Source organism: Nomascus leucogenys, unplaced genomic scaffold (genome assembly GCF_006542625.1).
Source record: "Nomascus leucogenys isolate Asia unplaced genomic scaffold, Asia_NLE_v1 000684F_127164_qpd_obj, whole genome shotgun sequence".
Classification (NCBI taxonomy): Eukaryota; Metazoa; Chordata; class Mammalia; order Primates; family Hylobatidae; genus Nomascus; species Nomascus leucogenys.
The window spans coordinates 52,758-72,314 of NW_022096382.1; the positions used below are offsets into that span (position 1 = coordinate 52,758).

The 19,557-nt window shown below is 52.1% G+C and overlaps 1 protein-coding gene across 1 annotated transcript in view; it reads left to right on the top strand.

The window, feature by feature from the left end:
* Window positions 1-19,557, top strand: part of LOC115833905 (multidrug resistance-associated protein 6-like) — a 36,605-nt gene that overhangs the window by 10,665 nt on the left and 6,383 nt on the right. Inside the window, exons 6-13 of the mRNA XM_030808727.1 lie at window positions 3,325-3,486; window positions 9,096-9,188; window positions 11,673-11,876; window positions 13,045-13,188; window positions 14,680-14,767; window positions 16,849-16,924; window positions 18,971-19,097; window positions 19,313-19,489. Of these exons, the coding sequence (XP_030664587.1) occupies window positions 3,325-3,486; window positions 9,096-9,188; window positions 11,673-11,876; window positions 13,045-13,188; window positions 14,680-14,767; window positions 16,849-16,924; window positions 18,971-19,097; window positions 19,313-19,489 (1,071 nt within the window). The remainder of the gene's footprint in view (window positions 1-3,324; window positions 3,487-9,095; window positions 9,189-11,672; window positions 11,877-13,044; window positions 13,189-14,679; window positions 14,768-16,848; window positions 16,925-18,970; window positions 19,098-19,312; window positions 19,490-19,557) is intronic.

The window sequence follows — 19,557 nt, forward strand, 5'->3', positions numbered from 1 at the left end:
GAGGCTGAGGCAGGCAGATCACTTGAGGTCAGGAGTTCAAGACCAGCCTGGCCAACATGGCGAAACCCCATCTCTACTAAAAATACAAAAATTAGCCAGGCGTGGTGGCGCATGCCTGTAATTCCAGCTACTCGGGAAGTGGAGACAGGAGAATCGCTTGAACCCGGGAGGTGGATGTTGCAGTGAACTGAGATCGTGCCACGACAGCGCAGCCTGGGTAATAGAGCGAGACCCCGTCTCAAAAAACAAATAAAAAATAAAAAAAAATCCAAACTGCATCTGGGCTGGAAGTTCTGTCCATTGACTGTGAATACCTGGTTGGAGGCCACAGCTTTAGACTTCTCTCTGTGCAGTAGCTCTTGTCCCTTCGGGGGACTCTGGAAGCTAAGTCCCTGGACTGCTGCCCCAAGAGCTATTGGCTTCTGTGGGGTATGGAGCATCTGAGTCAGGGCAGGTCCCGTCCCATGTAAGTCTCATTCCCTGACACCTGAGCTGTCCCCTAGGGGAGGAGGGGACAGAGGGGACAGCTCCTGGATGGCCGAGAGGGCAGCTCTTGATGCCGTCCTGCCAGAGTGCTGCGTCCCAGGCTCGTGTTCCCCTGTGCATGCCAGAGCTGGCTGTGCCCTATCCTGTCTTGAGAGTCCACATTTCCTGAGCCTAAGAGGAAGGCCACCTGACGAGCAGGCATTGATCTTCCTATTCCCCACACACCCGCCGGGAGGCCTTCTTTGATCTCCTCATGAGATCAGATCCCTCCTCTCTAACCTCTGGGCTTTTTTTTTTTTTTTTCTTGACAGAGTTTTGCTCTTGTTGCCCAGGCTGGAGTGCAATGGCGCAGTCTCAGCTCACTGCAACCTCTGCCCGCTGGGTTCAAGTGATTCTCCTGTCTCAGCTTCCTGAGTAGCTGGGATTACAGGTGTGCGCCACCATGCCTGGCTAATTTTGTATTTTTAGTAGAGACAGGGTTTCACCATGTTGGCCAGGCTGGTCTCGAACTCCTGACCTCAGGTGATCCGCCCACCTTGGCCTCCCAAAGTGCTGGGATTATAGGCGTGAGCCACCGTGCCCGACCTGGGCTGCTTTTTTATGTTACTCAGAATAACTGCCATTAAAGCATGAGTTACAGAAATATTTTTGTTTTGTCTTATTTTTTGAGACAGAGTCTCACTCTGTCACCCAGACTGTAGTGCAGTGGTGCAATCTCGGCTCACTGCAACCTCTGCCTCCTGGGTTCAAGCGATTGTCCTGCCTCAGCGTCCCAAGTAGCTGGGATTACAGGCGCCCACCAGCATGCCCAGTTAATTTTTGTATTTTTACTAGAGATGGGGTTTCGCCATATTGGCCAGGCTGATCTCAAACTCCTGGCCTCAAGCAATCCACCCGCCTCGGCCTCCCAAAGTGCTGGGATTAGAGGTGTGAGCCACTGTGCCCGGCCAGTTATATGAATCTTTATTATAGAACCTTGTTCCTCACCTCAAACTCCAGTCCCGGGAGAGCAAGCCTCATCTCTGTTGTTCACAGCTGTGTTTTCAGTTCCCAGCTCAGTGTGAGTCACACAGTGGGCCCTATTCAAAGACTTGCTAAGTGGAGAATTTCGATGCCCGGTCATTCCTGGATCACTTCTTCACTCCCTCACACAGTCACAGAGAGGACTGCATGTGGAATTTGGCATTCAACAGGCTGGAAGAGGTCCACTGTGACCCCAGGGTTAAGGCAGACGTGAGGCTGCCAGAGAATCAGGTTGGTGTCAGAGAAGCACGGGAAAGGTCTCACCCTTGGCCGGGCACGGTGGCTCACACTTGTAATCCCAGCACTTTGGGAGGCCAAGGCGGGCGGATCACGAGGTCAGGAGATCGAGACCACGGTGAAACCCCGTCTCTACTAAAAATACAAAAAATTAGCTGGGCGTGGTGGCGGGCGCCTGTAGTCCCAGCTACTCGGAGGCTGAGGCAGGAGAATGGCGTGAACCCGGGAGGCGGAGCTTGCAGTGAGCCGAGATTGCGCCACTGCACTCCAGCCTGGGCGACAGAGTGAGACTCCGTCTCAAAAAAAAAAAAAAAAGAAAGGTCTCACCCTTGTCATGCCTTCGTCATCCTGGATTCCATCCCTTGTGTAGGAGCTTACAAGGCCTGTGACTGGGCAAGTTGCTCAACTTCTCTGTGCCTCAGTTTCTTTAGCCATAGAATGGGTTAGTAAATGTTTATTTCGTTGATTCTAGTCTCACATTTTTTTTTTCACTCTAATACTTCCAAAATCGAGATGTCTCTTACATGTCTTAATTTAATTGGAAATGGTGTTTTCCTTGGTGAGAGAATAATAGAGAGCATTTTATCCATGGCATTTATTTTAAGACAGGGTGTTGCTCTGTTGCCCAGGCTAGAGTGCAGTGGCACCAACATGGCTCACTGCAGCCTCAACCTCCTGTACTCAAGCAATCCTCCCACCTCAGCCTCCCCAGTAGCTAGTTTGGACCATAGGCACACCACAACCATGCCTGGCTAATTTTTGTTTTCCCCAAGACGGAGTTTTGCTCTTGTCGCCCAGACTGGAATGCAATGGCTTGATCTCGGCTCACTGCAACCTCCACCTCCTGGGTTCAAGCAATTCTCCCACCTCAGCCTCCCAAGTAGCTGGGATTACAGGCACCTGCCACTATGCCCAGCTAATTTTTGTATTTTGGGTAGAGACAGGGTTTCCCCATGTTGGCCAGGCTGGTCTCCACCTCCTGACCTCAGGTGATCTGTCCACCTCGGCCTCCCAAAGTGCTGGGATTACAGGCGTGAGGCACCGCGCCTGGCCCCCTGGCTAATTTTTAAAAGTATTTTGTAGAGGTTGGGTCTTACTATGTCACCCAGGCTGGTCTCAAACTCCTGGGATCAAGCAATCCTCCCACCTCAGCCTCCCAGAGTGGTGGGATTACAGGCAGGGGCCACTGCACCTGGCCTGGCATTAGATGGAATGAATATGGTAGTGCCTGCTTGGTACCATTCACAGCTGTGAGCACCGGGGACAGGATGAGGCTGTTCATTTAGCACAGCACCTGCGACATGGTGAGCACTGGGCAGATGACCACCATTATCCATGTTGATCTGGTGTTTTCGTGCATGTTAAACATTATTACGCCTCCCGTGCTTTAGGGATCTTGGGGGATTTTCATTTTTGTCATCTCTGTGGATCCTCAGAGCCCTGAGAGGTTGGCCTAAGAGAGTTTACTCACCCACCTCACAGACGCGTGAAGTGGGGCTCAGTGGGTGGAGAAGCCACTGGGGCGTCCCTCTGCCCCGGCCTCCCCACTTTACTTCTCTCCTTCCACCCACCCACCAGGTCCTGGCTCTGTCCAGCGGCTCCAGAAAGGCCAGTGCGGTGGGTGACGTGGTCAGCTTGGTGTCCGTGGACGTGCAGCGGCTGACCGAGAGCGTCCTCTACCTCAACGGGCTGTGGCTGCCTCTTGTCTGGATCGTGGTCTGCTTCGTCTATCTCTGGCAGGTATGCGAGAGGAGGAAGACGGGATTTGAACGGAGTCCCCCACCCCTCCTTCTCCCTCTCCTCCTCCCCCCTCCCACCCTTCCTCCTCCTCCGCCTCCCACCCTTCCTCCTCCTCCCCCATCCCACCCTTCCTCCTCCTCCCTCCCACCCTTCCTCCTCCTGACTTAGTATTCAAAAGGCTGGAAGAGGTCTGCTGTGACCCCAGGGTTAGGGCAAGTTTGAGGCTGTGGGAGAACCGGGTTGGTGTCAGAGAGGCACATGAAAGGTTTTACCCTTGTTCTGCCTCCATCACCCTGGATTCCATTCCAGGTGTAGAAGCTTATAAGGCTTCCTCCCCTCTCCCCCTGCACCAGCCTCCTCCTCCTGCCCCCATCCTCCTGCACCCCTCCCTGCACCCTCCCTCCTCCTCCATCCCCCCACCTACTACTCAAGCACCCCCTCCTCTTCCTGCACCCCTTCCTTTTCCTCCTTCCCCCTCCTCCTCCTCTTCCTCTCTCCTGCTCCACCTTCTTCCTTTCTGCTCCGTGTCATCTTCCCTCCCACTTCTTGCCTTCTCCCCTCTTCTCCTCTACCCTCCTCCCTCTCTTCCCTCTCTTCCCTCCCTCTCCTTCTCTTCCCTTTCTTCTTCCTCTCCTCCTTTTTCTCCCCACCCTCCACCCCCATCTCCTCCTTCTCTTCCTCCTCCAATCCTGTCTCCATTTGCCTACTATTGTCTGATATAATGGGAAAAGTCTTCAATAAGGATGACCTTCACTTGACCTTGGGCAGGAAGCTCACCCTCTCTGGGCCTCAGTTTCCTCTGTAGAATGATGATGATGACGATGATGATGATGACGTTGTCACTTCCCCATGTGCTATTAGGGTACCCAGTAGGCAAGTTAACCATGTTTTGAAGTTACCAGTAACCCTGGGGCACCACCACAGCCACTATCCACAAAACACAAGAGGAGAACATTTTAGGGGGAAAAAATTGCTATTTAGTGTTCAAAAAACACAAAGTAGCCATCAGGAAACAACCAAACAAAACAAACAAAACATTTACTTTCCAACTTCATTCCTTTAACTTTGTAGTATAGGGTTTTCTTTTTTTAAATTAAAATCAGACTCTGGGCTGGGTGTGGTGGCTCGAGCGTAATCTCAGCACTTTGGGGGGCCGAGGAGGGTGGATCACTTGAGGCCAGGAGTTCGAGACCAGCCTGGCCAACATGGTGAAACCCCGTCTCTACTAAAAGATACAAAAATTAGCTGGGCATAGTGGCAGGTGCCTATAATCCCAGCCACTCTGGAGGCTGAGGCAGGAGAATCGCTTGAGCCTTGGAGGTGGAGGTTGCAGTGAGCTGAGATCATGCCACTGCACTGCAGCCTGGGTGACAGTGTGAGACTCTGTCTCCAAAAAATAAATAAAAATAAAAATAAAATTAGACTCTGTATCGGGAAGTGCCTAGGCTCAAATCCTGCTTTTGAGCACTTACCAGTTGTGAATCCGTGTGCAAGGAACCTACTCTCTCTGTGCCTCCTGTTCTTGTCTCCAACGTGAGGATCATAATTAACAGTAGCACCCCTGCCCCAGAGGTGCTGAGGCATTAAACGAGCCCGTATGTAGAAAGCACTTAAAATGGCGCCAGACACACAGCTGTACTCTGTAGGTATTTGTAATATTATCATTAGTTACTTTCCCATAAAGGACAAGACAGTAGATATTTTTTACACTGGGAGCCATACCGTCTCTCCTGCAAATATTCACGTTTGCCCTTGGAGTGCAGAAGTGGCCAGAGACCATATTAAGCAAACAGGCATGGTATTCTTCCAATAAAATTCTATTTATGGATGCTAACATTGGAAGTGCATATCATTTTCATATGTCATGAAATAGTATCCTTCTGATTTTTTTTTTTTTTTTTGAGACAGAGTCTCACTCTGTTGCCCAGGCTTTAGTGCAGTGGCGCAATATTGGCTCACTGCAACCTCTGCTTCCTGGGTTCCAGCAATTCTCCTGCCTCAGCCTCCCGAGTAGGTGGGATAACAGGCGCATGCCACCATTCCCAGCTAATTTTTGTATTTTCAGTGGAGACGGGGTTTCACCATTTTGGCCAGGCTGGTCTCAAACTCCTGACCCCAAGTGATCCACCCACCTCAGCCTCTCAAAGTGCTGGGATTACAAGCATGAGCCACTATGCCTGGCCTGATTTTTTTCAACTATTTAAAAATATAAAAAATATTAAACATTTTTGTGCAGCTCATGGGCTGTATGAAAACAGGTGGAGGGATCCATATGTCTCCCGTATAGATACTATATGCCACGGTTTACAGAGCCCTGGCTAAGTGTTTGTTTATTTGTTTTTTGAGACGGAGTCTCACTCTGTTGCCCAGACTTGAGTGCAGTGGTGCGATTTCAGCTCACTGCAACCTCCACCTCCCAGGTTCAAGCAATTCTCCAGCCTCAGCCTCCTGAGTAACTGGCATTACAGGCGTGCACCACGACATCTGGCTAATTTTTGTATTTTTAGTAGAGACCGGGTTTCACCATGTTGGTTGGGCTGGTCCTGAACTCCTGGCCTCAGGTGATCTGCCCACCTCAGCCTCCCAAAGTGCTGGGATTACAGGCATGAGCCACTGTGCCTGGCCTTGTAAAAACTGTTAGTGGCATTTTCATTGTAATTGTTGAATATTAAAAAAAAAACTCGAACGCTCATGCATATGATTGCTTTTGCTAGGGCTAGGGGCCAGGACCTTTTCCAGTGCCTTCACCTTGTATTCCAGGGCCTTGCAAACAATAGGTAGGTGCTTAGCAATTACAACATAAGGCACTCAGACAGGGCTTGATATGCAGTACATAAATGTCATCATTAGGAAGAAAGAGAGAGAGAGAGGAAGAACATGGGAAAATTCAGGGCAATTGATCAGGTTGACCCCACCGTTGCTAAAAATCAGATGAGACCAGGCGGGGCACGGTGGCTCACGCCTGTAATCCCAGCACTTTGGGAGGTCAAGGCCAGCAGAACACTTGAGGTCAGGAGTTCAAGACCAGCCTGGCCAACATGGCAAAACCCCGTCTCTACTGAAAATATAAAAAGTAGCCAGGCATGGTGGCATGTGCCTGTAATCCCAGCTACTAGGGAGGCTGAGGCAGGAGAATCACTTGAACCAGGGAGGCAGAGGTTGCAGTGAGCCAAGCTCACACCACTGCACTACAGCCTGGGTGACAGAGCGAGACTCCTTCCAAAAAAAAAAAAAAAAAAAGACCAACAAGATATCCATAGATAATGCACCATGTTGCTTTGCTTGTGTACTTTTCCTGCCTCTTGGTAGACAGTTCCTAACATCACCGTGAGATCTTGGTGAAGGAGGAGTGGACATTGAGGTTGCTACGGTTTAATGATACCATTTTTCCCCCAGACAGATATGTTCATCTGCTCACATTCCTTTGAGTGTTTTTCCAAGCCCTGCTGTGGGCTGGTGTTTACCCTCTGGGCACTTCTCCATTGAGCCACTAGGTGGCGCCATTGCCGCATAAATGAAACAAACGGGCCCAAGGTGAGAAAATACTGTTCCCAGGCCAGGTGGGGTGGCTCAAACCTGTAGTATCAGCACTTTGGGAGGCTGAGGTGGGTGGATCACTTGAGGCCAGAAGTTCAAGACCAGCCTGGGCAACATGGTGAAACCCCGTCTTTACTAAAAATACAAAAATTAGCCAGGCAGAGTGACACACGCCTGTAATCCCAGCTACTCAGGAGGCTGAGATAGGAGAATCGCTTGGGAAGCGGAGGTTGCAGTGAGCCAAGGTCGCAACACTGCACTCCAGCCTGGGTCACAGAGCGAGAATCCATCTCAAAATAAATAAATAAACGTAGTGTTCCTAAGGACTGAGAGGGGAAACTGAGGCATACAGACTGGAGTTGGGGTGGGGCTTGTCAAGAGAATGGGTCCAAATAACCCATGAAGAAATCTCAAAGTCACAACAACTTAAAAATCATTTATTCTACCTCCTACTTCCACATTTTCCAGATATAGAAACCAAAACTGAGAAGGGGAAGATAACTATCCCAAAATCACCACGTTGGTGGGGGAGCAGGGTTGCCAGAGAAAACATAGGACATCAAGTGAAGTGTGAGTTTCAGACAAACGGAAGAATTTCTCAGTGTATGTCCCAAATATTGCATGAGACTTAGACTAAAACCTTACTCATTCTTTATCTTCAAATGTAATTGGGCATCCTGTATGATGATTTACTAAATCTGACAACCCTCGTGAGGGATGAAATGAAGATTAGGAAAATAAGCACAATAAGAGGAAATGCCAAATGAGAACAACTCTATTCCCATTTTGCAGACAAGGGAATTGCACCTTAGGGAGGTGACTTGCCCCAAGGCCACACTCAAAAGTGTCGGGGTCAGGATTTGAACCAGGTCCTGATTCCATAGGTCTCAACTTCACCGTTGTGGCCGGGAACACCCCCCATTCCCACTTGTGTGTGTGCACGATCTGTCTTGAAACTCTCTCCCCATCGTGTAAGAGGGCCGTTCCCCTCCCTGACATTGAAGGACCCCACCTTCAGCAGGCATCTCCTGACACAGCAGACCCCCATGAACACAGATCCCTGGGACCTGGTGGCTGCCCTTGTCAGATTCCCTGACATTCCCATCTTAGGACCCAAGTCTGATCACCTTCGGGATCTGCAGCTGTGTTAGAGGAAAGGGGTCCTGATCCAGAGCCCAAGAGATGGTTCTTGGATCTCGTGCAAGAAAGAATTCAGGGCGAGTCCATAAAGTGAAAGCAAGCATTTGTTTGTTTGTTTTTTTGTTTGTTTGTTTGTTTTTTGAGATGGAGTCTCACTCTGGCGCCCAGGCTGGAGTACAGTAGTGTGATCCTGGCTCACTGCAAGCTCTGCCTGCCGGGTTCAAGCTATTCACCTGCCTCAGCCTCTCGAGTAGCTGGGATCACAGGTGCCCACCACCACGCCTGGCTAGTTTTTATATTTTCAGTAAAGACTGTGTTTCACTATGTTGGCCAGGCTGGTCTCGAACTCCTGACCTCAGGTGATGCGCCCACCTCAGCTTCCCAAAGTGCTGGGATTACAGGCATGATCCACCGTGCCCGACCAAAAGCAAGTTTTTTAGGAAAGTAAAGATATCAAAGAATGGCCACTCCATAGACAGAGCAGCCCAGAGGGCTGCTGGTTGCCCATTTTTATGGTTATTTCTTGATGATATGATAAACAAGGGGTGGATTATTCATGCCTTTCCTTTTTAGACCATATAGGGTAACTTCCTGATGTTGCCATGGCATTTGTAAACTGTCATGGTGCTGGTGGGAGTGCAGCAGTGAGTATGCCCAGAGGCCACTCTCGTAGCCATCTTGGTTTTGGTGGGATTTGGCCGCCTTCTTTACTGCAAGCTGTTTTATCAGGAAGGTCTTTGTGACCTGTATCTTGTGCTGACCTCCTATCTCATCCTGTGACTTACAATACCTTAATCGTCTGGGAATGCAGCCCAGTAGGTCTCCGCCTCATTTTACCCAGCCCCTATTCAAGATGGAGTCGCTCTGGTTCACATGCCTCTGAGAGCTGGGCTCCTCGGGATCTCCTGACATCCTGCCCCTTCTGTCCCCAGCTCCTGGGCCCCTCTGCCCTCACTGCCATCGCTGTCTTCCTGAGCCTCCTCCCTCTGAATTTCTTCATTACCAAGAAGAGGAACCACCATCAGGTTTGGCTTTTGGGAAAGGGATGGACCAGGCAGGAAGTAGGGAGGAAGCAACAGGTCCTGGGGTGGGAGATGGGGAGGGGAGAGTTGAGTGCGAGCCCACGGGTCTGGCTTTGTTCTTGTCGTCTGTGAGCTGCCCATCATGCAGACCTGTACCCCCTCCCCCCACCATCTCAATGGACAGTGGCTCCGTCCCTCCAGTGTTCAGGCCACAGGCCCTGGGTCAGTTCAATGCCTTTTTCTCTCACATCCCATCTGTCAGCAGATTTGCTTGGCGTCACCTTCAAAATGCATCCAGAATGTCACCCTTCCCAGCACAGGCTCTCCAAACCCCATGGTCTCTAACCCAGGTCACAGCAGCAAGCCCCCTGGCTCACTCTCTGCTTCTGCCCTCAGCCTCTCTCCACTCCCAGCCAGAGGAGACCGATGCAAACCGAATATGTTGCACCCCTCCTCTACTCAGACCCACAGCGGCCCCATTTTCCTCAGACTGAGCCAAAGACCCCACAGTGGCCCACCAGGCCTGCCCTGAGCTGGCCTCATTGCTTCCAACCTCACCTTCTACCTGTCTCCCCTCCTTCCCTGCCTTCCCGCCCCCACATCCCCCATCCTCAAACCTGCCCGATTTCACACATCCCTCCGGGACTTCCCTTTAGCTGTTCCCTCCGCCTGGATCACCCTCACTCCCAAAGACCCTCTGTCACCTCCCTGCAGTCAGAGCAGCTTCCCTCACCACCCTCCAGCAAGGAAACCACACGTCCATCCCTCTCCTCCCAGCAGCAGCCTCTCCTTTGCCTGCCCTGGGTTTGTTTTTGCTTCCCCCCCCCAACAGCACTTCCCACATCCTACAGGGCCCTGCAGGAAGCACCCGGCAGGGGTTGATTGATTGCCTTGTTCACCTTAACCGGAAGCTTTGCAACAGCACAGGCCACTCACTGTGGCAGACTCGGCATCTAGTTAGTGCTTGGCAGGCAGAAGGTTCTCAGTAAGTGTTTGTGAACTATGGAAGAAAGGTGGGAGGGAAGAAGGGAAGGAGAGAGGAAGGGAAGAAGGAAAGGAGGAGAGGAAGGAGGGAGGGGAAGGAGAGAAAAGGAGGGAGGGAAGGAAAGACAGGAAAGGGGAGGAAGGATGGAGGGAGGGAGGGAAGGAAAGAATTGAGGGAGGAAGAGAAGGAATGAGGGAGAGAAGGAAGAAAGGGGGGAGGGAGGGAAGGAAAGAAAAGGAAAGAGGGAAGGAAGAAAGGGAAGGAGAGAGGAAGAAAGGACATAGGGAAGGAAGGAAAGGCGGGAAAGAGAGAGGGAGGGATGGGGGATGGATGGAAGGAACTTATTTCCTCTCTTGGCCCAGCTGTCCCAGTGTCCGTCTGTCACCTGTGCTGTTTCTCCAGCCTCCTGCATGGCCTCCTCTAAAACACTGTAGGCTGGGCACAGTGGCTCACGCCTGTAATCCCAGCACTTTGGAAGGCCGAGGCGGGCAGATCACCTGAGGTCAGGATTTCAAAACCAGCCTGGCCAACATGGCATAACCCTGTCTCCACTAAAGAAATACAAAAATTAGCCAGGCGTGGTGGCGGGTGCCTATAGTCCCAGCTACTCAGGAGGCTGAGGCAGGAGAATCCCTTGAACCCAGGAGGCAGAGGTTACAGTGAGCCGAGATCGCACCGCTGCACTCCAGCCTGGGCGACAGAGCAAGACTCCGTCTCAAAAAGAAAAACCTTCTCCAGGCAGCTGCCCCTCTGATGATGCCCCCCCCCGCCCCATGGTGTGAAGCACAGGAGACCCTGAATTCCTCTGCCTGACCGTAAAGTGCCAAGTGACCCTGCCGACGCGCTCCTCTGGCCACACGGAGTGTCCCCTGAGTCATGCCATTCCCTGTGCCTGGGTTTTAGCTGCCTCCCCCAACCCCCGCACCCCCAGCCCCCACCCCCACCCCCGTCTCAAGCCCCTCCTCTCCCTCTTCTCCAGCTCTATCCTCTGCCTGCTCAGCACCCACTTCCTGGTCATTTAAGATGTAGCTCAGGCTGTAATCCCAGCATTTTAGGAGGCTGAGGGCAGAGGATCACTTGAGCCCAGGAGCTCGAGGCCAACCTGGGCAACATAGCGAGACCCCACCTCCACAAAAAATGTAAAAGTTAAAAAAAAAAAAAGACGTAGCTCGGGCATCAACCACCTCCAGGTAGCCTTCCTGACGGTGCCATACCCAGGTGGGCTCAGGCGGGCTCAGGCTGCCTCTGTTCTCCGGGCATCAGAGGCTTCCTCCATGGGGCGCATTGTCCCAGGGTCAGCTCTCCTCCCACCTGAGAAGTGGTGTAGGTTTCCAACCTGGGACTGGAGGCCCAGGACTGAGGGTCAGAGATGCTGAGAGGCAGACAGGTTTGGGACGCAGCTTGGCGAGATGAATGGGATTTGCTGAAGGGTGGCTGTCGGGGTGCAGGGAAGAATTCTCAACTGTCCCTGTCTTCATCTCTCTTTTTCCCTCCGATCCCAGGAAGAGCAAATGAGGCAGAAGGACTCACGGGCACGGCTCACCAGCTCTATCCTCAGGAACTCGAAGACCATGAAGTTCCATGGCTGGGAGGGAGCCTTTCTGGACAGAGTCCTGGGCATCCGAGGCCAGGAGCTGGGCGCCTTGCAGACCTCCGGCCTCCTCTTCTCTGTGTCGCTGGTGTCCTTCCAAGTGTCTACATTTCTGGTGACGTCATTCGTCTCTATGCTGGGCAGCACTGGGGAAGGAGTGCGGGGGTGGGGGCAGGGTGAGGTAGGTGGAGCCCCCCAGATCCTACCACCGTGTCCATCAAAACCCACTCATTCTGGATCCTGTTCTCTCTGGGTCCCTGCTGTCTTCTACAAGAACTAATTAAGCATATTATTCTAGCAAAGGTGGCAGTGGCCGTAAAGTCTGCTGAACTCTCAGAGTTCCAGGCTTCTACCGATGTGGGGAGGAGGGTACAGATGCAGGGGGGCGGCAGAGGTAGAATCCTGGGTCAGAGTGACTTCCCTGATGCTGGCCAGCAGATGTCCGTAGCCACCCTGTCACTGGACATCATCCTTGTCCTGCCATTCTGTAATTTATTTCATATTGCTGTCAGAACAACCTTCCTAAACCACAACTTTAAAAACTTTGATACATAGGGCATGGTGGCTCAGGCCTGTCGTCCCAATACTTTGGGAGGCCGAGGTGGGTGGCTCACCCGAGGTCAGGAGTTCGAGACCAGCCTGGCCAACATGGCGAAACCTGTCTCTACTAAAAATACAAAAATTAGCCGGTTGTGGTGGCGGGCGCCTGTAATCCCAGCTACTTGGGAGGCTGAGGCAGGAGAATCACTTGAACCCGGGAGACAGAGGTTGCAGTGAGCCAAGATCATGCCACTGCACTCCAGCCTGGGTGACAGAGCAGGACTTCATCTCAACAAAGAAAAAAAAAGGACCACAGATGACACCAACACCTAGAGCCCTCAAGTGCTGCTCCTGCCTGCAACTTTAGAGTCATCTTCCAAGGGACCCTAGAATCACAAGTTCCACCATGTCTCGAACAACAACAATGCTACCAAGATCAAAAAGTCTGCCGTCCCCCAATGCCTGGAACCTAGAGGCATCAGGTTCTCCCCAGGCTCGTGGGGCTGCACATTCATTGCCTTTAGCAATGTGCTGTGTGTTTAGAGAGAGCCTTGCATAGCTTATGACTGAGGAGAGGACGTGTGTTAGCAGGACTGGAAGTGGGATCTATGGAGGGAAGCACATGTGGACATGGCGGGTGGGCCACATGCACTGTGCAGGCACCACAGCTTGCCCGGGCTACCCTATCTATGCTTGTGTGTCTCACTGTTGCCCCATGTGTCCCCCCCCACCCCATCCCCCAGGTCGCACTGGTGGTGTTTGCTGTCCACACTCTGGTGGCCAAGAATGCTATGGATGCAGAGAAAGCCTTTGTGACTCTCACGGTTCTAAACATCCTCAACAAGGCCCAGGCTTTCCTGCCCTTCTCCATCCACTCCCTCGTCCAGGTGAGGTGGGTGCAAGGGCTGGAGCCATCCTGGGAGAGTGCGTGGGCTACACCTGGCTCCAGCTTCCCTACGCCTGCCATTTGCAGAGGAGAGGGAAGACAGGGTGGGAGGGAGACGGATGGTGTGGAGCTGGAAAAGAGGCGAGCATTATCCATCTGCCCAGCAATTCCACACACGAGCAATCATGTCAGTTCCCTTTTTTATACAAAGCAATTTTGTTTCTCTTCCTTTGCTATCTCTAGTCCTTTCAGCATGATGAAAACAAGAAACGGCAGCATACCTGAGCCATCTCTATGTTTCTTATTTTTTATTTTTATTTATTTATTAGAGATGGAGTCTCACTCTGTAACCCAGGCGGGAGTGCAGTAGTGGAATCTCAGCTCACTGCAAGATCTGCCTCCCAGATTCAAGTGATTCTCCTGCCTCAGCCTGCCAAGTAGCTGGGACCACAGGCACGCACAACCATGCCCAGCTAATTTATTTTTTTGTATTTTTAGTAGAGATGAGATTTCACCATGTTGGCCAGGCTGGTCTTGAACTGCTGACCTCAGGTGATCTGCCCACCTTGGCTTCCCAAAGTGCTGGGATTATAGACATGAGCCACTGCACCCAGTCTTATTGATTGACTGATTGATTGATTGTGTTTTTAGTAGAGACAGGGTTTCACCATGTTGGCCAGGCTGGTCTTGAACTCCCAGCCTCATGTAATACGCCCGCCTTGGCCTCCCAAAGTGCTAGGATTACAGGCATGAGCCACCGTGCCCGGCCGCCTTATTTGTTTATTTATTGATTGATTTGTTTATTTGTTGAGACAAGGTCTCATTCTGTCACCCAGTCTGGAGTACAGTGGCACGATCTCAGCTCACTGCATTCTCAAACTCCTGGACTCAAGTGATGCTTCTACCTCCCAGCCTCCTGAGTAGCTGGGACTACAGGCATGGCCCACCACATCCGGCTAATTTTTTACTTTTTTGTAGAAACAAAGAGTCTCGCTATGTTCCCCAGGTCTCCAACTCCTGGCCTCAAGTGATCCTCCTGCACTTGGCTTCCCAGAGTGCTGGGATTACCGGCATGAGCCGCTGCACGTGGCCTAATCTCGATTTTAACAACTGGTCTCTTTCTTCCCCAAAAATGGGTTTGTGACTGGGAGAGAGCGCCCCTAGGTGGACAACATTTGAAATTGTTCCACATAATGGCTTGATAACCTTGTTGGAAAAGCCACCATCCTCTTCCCAGATCTTGTCTGCAGAATGGCAGCTGGCTTGTTCCGGTGTCACTGATTTGTAGGAGCGCAGAGGTGGGAGATCGCCACCATCAGGGTCATCACTCGGGTTGCATCGTTTCCCATAACTAGAAAGCTTTGTCCTCACGCCTCCTATGCACAGAGCTTGGTAGACAGGAAGCTGTTGCCACACATCTTGTGACACCAACACCCAAAACCCGAGTTCTTTGCTCTTCTTGCTGGGTGACCTGCGGCTTCGGTTTTCCTAGGCCCGGGTGTCCTTTGACCGTCTGGTCGCCTTCCTCTGCCTGGAAGAAGTTGACCCTGGTGCCATAGACTCAAGTTCCTCTGGAAGCTGTGAGTGCTGAGTCTGGCAGGAGGGGTGTGGGAGGGATGGGGGATGTGGGGGCCGCCCCGGCCCAAAATGGCAAGCCGGCATCAGCACTGGGGGGAGGTGGGGGCTGCGGGCAATGGATGGCACGTGCAGATCACGCCATCTGCCTGTCACTTGGAAACTGGCACCGTGCTGCTGTTCTTTCTGCTAGCCGTTCAGTGACCACTCATTGAGCGCCCACTTTCTACCATCCTGGGTGTACAACAGGGAACAAGCTAACATAGTGGTCCCCAAGCTTTTTGGCACCAGGGACTGGTTTTGTGGAAGACAGTTTTCCCATGGACCGGGGTGAGGTGTGTGGTTTTGGGATGATTCAAACACATTCCATTTATTGTGCCCTTTATTATTATTACATTGTACTATATAATGAAATAATTATACAACTCACCATAATGTAGAATCAGTGGGAGCCCTGAGCTTGTTTTCCTGCAACTTGATGACCCCAATGGGGGTGATGGGAGACAGAGATCATCAGGCATTAGATTCTCACAAGGAACACACAACCCAGATTCCTCATGTGCGCAGTTCACAAGTGTTCGTGCTCCTATGAGAATCTATTGCTGCTGCTGATTTGGCAGGAGGCGGAGCTCAGGCGGTGATGGGAGTGATGGGGAGTGGCTGTAAACACAGATGACACTCTGCTTACCTGCCCTGCACTCACCTCCTGCTGTATGTGTATGGCCCAGTTCCTGAGAGGCTGCAGACTGGTACCAGTCTGTGGCCTGGGGGTTGAGGGCTCCTGCTCTAACAGACCAGGTCCTTGTCCTCATGCAGAAAGTCCAAGGTAATAAGCATGGCAGCATTTTGATCAAGCTAGAAAACAGCAACATTTCAAGCACCATTGCACGATGAGACTTACCAAGCTCAAGTTACCTGGGCTTCCCCCTCCACCCCATCCTTCTGTTAGGCCACGGGCCAAGACACCCTCCCCCTTGTTGCACTGAAGAACCTGGGCAAACTGTGTACCTGGAAAACACCCACATAGTGGTAAGAAGCCTAGCCTGTGGCATTGAACTGCCCAGGTCCAAATCCCAGCCCCAGCACTGACTAGCTGGGTGGTCCTGACAAGTAGATAATCTCTGTGAGCCTCCGTGTTCCCATCTCCAAAATGGGCCTGTCAGTCGCCATAGCAGCTAATTGTGAGGATGGATTTAATTGATCTGGGCTAAGCCATGAAAGCTTTGATTCTTAGAAAATCTTTCAGGCGATTCTATGTGTTAAGGATCAAGAACCACTAATCTAATTACATTTGTTATCACAGTGAAATAATAATAATAATAATTATCAAAATAATTTTGAGACAGAGTCTCCCTCTTTCACCCAGGCTGGAGTGCAGTGGCGTGATCTCTGCTCACTGCAACCTCCACCTCCCTGGTTCAAGCAATTCTCCTGCCTTAGTCTCTAGTAGCTGTGATTACAGGCGCCCAGCACCACACCTGGCTAATTTTTGTATTTTTAGGTAGAGACAGGGTTTTGCCATGTTGGCCAGGCTGTTCTCAAACTCCTGACCTCGAGTGATCCTACCACGTCTGCTTCCCAAAGTGCTGGGATTACAGGCATAAGACACTGTGCCGGCCACAGTGAAATTAATAACAGCCCCTTCACTCTGGGAAGGCTGGGATTTGATGATAATTTATGTCAGAAATTCACTAACTTTTTCCATAAATGACCAGATAGTGCATATTTTAGGCTTGTGGGCCACACAGTCTCTGTCACAACTGCTCAAAGCATGAAATATAGAAATGAATGGTTGTGGCTGTGTTCCAGTAAAACTTTATTTATAAGAATAGGCAGCAGGCAGGATTTGGTCTCTGGGCCACAGTTTGCCTCCCCCTGGATTATATAGCCATGGGACACGGACAGAACAAGAACCCTGCAGGGTCACACACAAGCCAGTGAGTAGCAGGACAATTTGTTCAGTGGGAGAGATTTCTTCCTGCAGCCTCTGCCCCTGGGGGGGCGGGGGATGGCGCCTGGGGGCCTCTCAGATGCAGAGGCTGGCCAGGTCAGGGGTCTCCTGTAAATGGCCTCTTGTGCCCTGCAGCTGCTGGGAAGGATTGCATCACCATACACAGTGCCACCTTCGCCTGGTCCCAGGAAAGCCCTCCCTGCCTCCACAGGTACAGAACGACACCCGTGGTAACCAGCCTCATGTTTTTAGGGAGAAGATGTGTGGGGCTCCTGCCACCTGCCACCTGAGAGGTGGTGTAGGTTTCTAGCCTGGGACTGGAGGGTGGGTTAGGCTGGGCTGGGGCTCTGCTGGGGAGGTTCCCAGGATGCATCTATACCTCTTGAAGGTGGGGACCTGCACAGCATAGACCAGTATCTCCTGCAGATGGGGACCAGGGCATCTGAGCCTCCCCCATCAGGGGGAGACACCCCTGTGCTCCCAGGCTGGCCAAGACGATGCCAAGGGAGGGCTGGCCGAGAGGAGCCCCAAGGTTCAGCCCTATCAGCTGTGCTCACTTCTGTGCCTCCTGTATCAGTCCGAGGTCATGATCACCTATAGCCCCCAACTCTATCGCTTGGTCTTTGTGTCCAAAAATCTCAGCCAGCCCTGAAACTCCCTAAGAAGGGAAGGAATATGCCCTGGGTAGTATTGGTATTGGTTGTCATTCACTCACTTCATCGATAGAGCACTAGATACGGGCCACGCTTTGTTCTAGGTATTGGGGATAGGGTGAAGAAACAGACAAGGGCCCTGCTCTCTTGGGGTGACATGCTAATAGAGGTGAGGCCCAAACGGAAAGCCAGAGCAAGGGGACAGAGTACGATGGCATGTCTAGCGAGGGAAGGCTTGGCATTCAAGCTGAGATCATAAGGAAGGAGTGTCTGGGAGAAGAGCTGTCTTTTTTTTTTTTTTTTTTTTTTGAAACGGAGTCTTGCTCTGTCTCACAGGCTGGAGTGCGATGGCATGATCTCGGCTCACTGCAACCTCCGCCTTCCAGGTTCAAGCAATTCTCCTTCCTCAGCCTCCCGAGTAGCTGGGATTACAGGCACATGCTACCACACCCAGCTAATTTTTGTATTTTTAGTAGAGATGGGTTTTAGCATGTTGGTCAGGCTGGTCTCCAACTCCTGACCTCAAGTGATCCACCTGCCTCAGTTCCGAAAGGACTAGGATTACAGGCATGAGCCACCATGCCCGGTCTGGGAGAAGAACCTTCTAGGCGGTGGGAATGGCATCAGCAAAGGTCCTGGGGCAGGAGAGTGCCTGGACCTGGGTTTCTCAACCTCAGCATGGTTGATATTTTGGGCTGAAACTTCTTTGTTGGGGGCTGTCGTGTGCATTGTGGGATGTTTAGCAGACCCCCAATCTCTACCCACTAGATGCCAGCAGCACCCCCTACCGGTTGTGACATCCAAAAATGTCTCTAGATCTTGCCGAATGACTCCTGGGGGATGCAGTCACCCCCAGGTGAGAACCACTGACCTATTGTGTTCAAGAAACAGCAAGGAGGTCAGCATGGCCAGGGCCGAGCAGCTGAGGCACAGAGCGGAAGGAGGCAGGAGACGTCATTCCTGATCGTCAGGACTTTAGCTTTGACCCTGAGTGAAATGGGAGAGCTGGCGGGTTTAGCTGGGAAGCGTCATGATCTGACTTGGGTTTTAACAGACCCCTCTGGTCACTGGGTGGAGGATGGGCCACGGGACACAGACAGGAGTGGGGCGGGACCAAGAGCAGGGGGAGGGAGGGAGGAAAGAGCCTATTTATCGCAAGAGCCAAGGCAGGAGGCCAGGCTGGTGAAACCCTCAGGCTATAGTCAACTCTGTGTGTGTGTGCATGTGGGTTGACATGCAGCCATGTGTGTGCATGGTGTGCATGTGTGCACACATGTATGTGTGTGAGCATGGATTGACTGGGTATGTGCACACACTTGTGTGTGTGTGCATGTGTGCCCACACTGTGTTGCTGTGCACGCTAGCATGCTTGTGGAGTGTGCAAATGTGCATGCATGTGTGCACGCTTTGTGTGCGTGTGCACGCACACAGAGTGCACAGGATGGTTGCTCAAATGGCTAGACAAGGACTGTTACAAAGAACGGCCCCACAGGCCCTCTTGGAGACTCCCAGAGCAGGAAAGCCCAGCTCCATCTGCGGCTCATCCTTCCTCACAGGCGGGCTGAACCCTAACCAAGGTCATGTCTCCCCTCTTGCATGTCCAGAATAAACCTCACCGTGCCCCAGGGCTGTCTGCTGGCTGTTGTCGGTCCAGTGGGGGCAGGGAAATCCTCCCTGCTGTCCGCCCTCCTTGGGGAGCTGTCAAAGGTGGAGGGGTTCGTGAGCATCAAGGTGAGGCCACCCCCAGCCTGTCTGCTAGGATGTCCCCATCCTGAAATTCCCCCTTCCTCGCTGCCTTCCCACCCTCCCCATCCCAGCCAAGCTCACTTTCACTCATTCTCTCCACCTCCCACCCACCACTGAGAGCCCAGCTCCCACTGCTCCTCAAAATCTATCCCACCTCTGTCCCCATCATCCTCCTCTGACCAAAGTAAGTTGTGTTTTAGGGTGCTGTGGCCTACGTGCCCCAGGAGGCCTGGGTGCAGAACACCTCTGTGGTGGAGAATGTGTGCTTCAGGCAGGAGCTGGACCCACCCTGGCTGGAGAGAGTCCTAGAGGCCTGTGCCCTGCAGCCAGATGTGGACAGCTTCCCTGAGGGAGTCCACACTTCAATTGGAGAGCAGGTGAGAGTTTTGGGGTCTTTTTGGGACAGGGAGACATTGCAGTTGGGGGTCATTTGGGTCCCTGACTC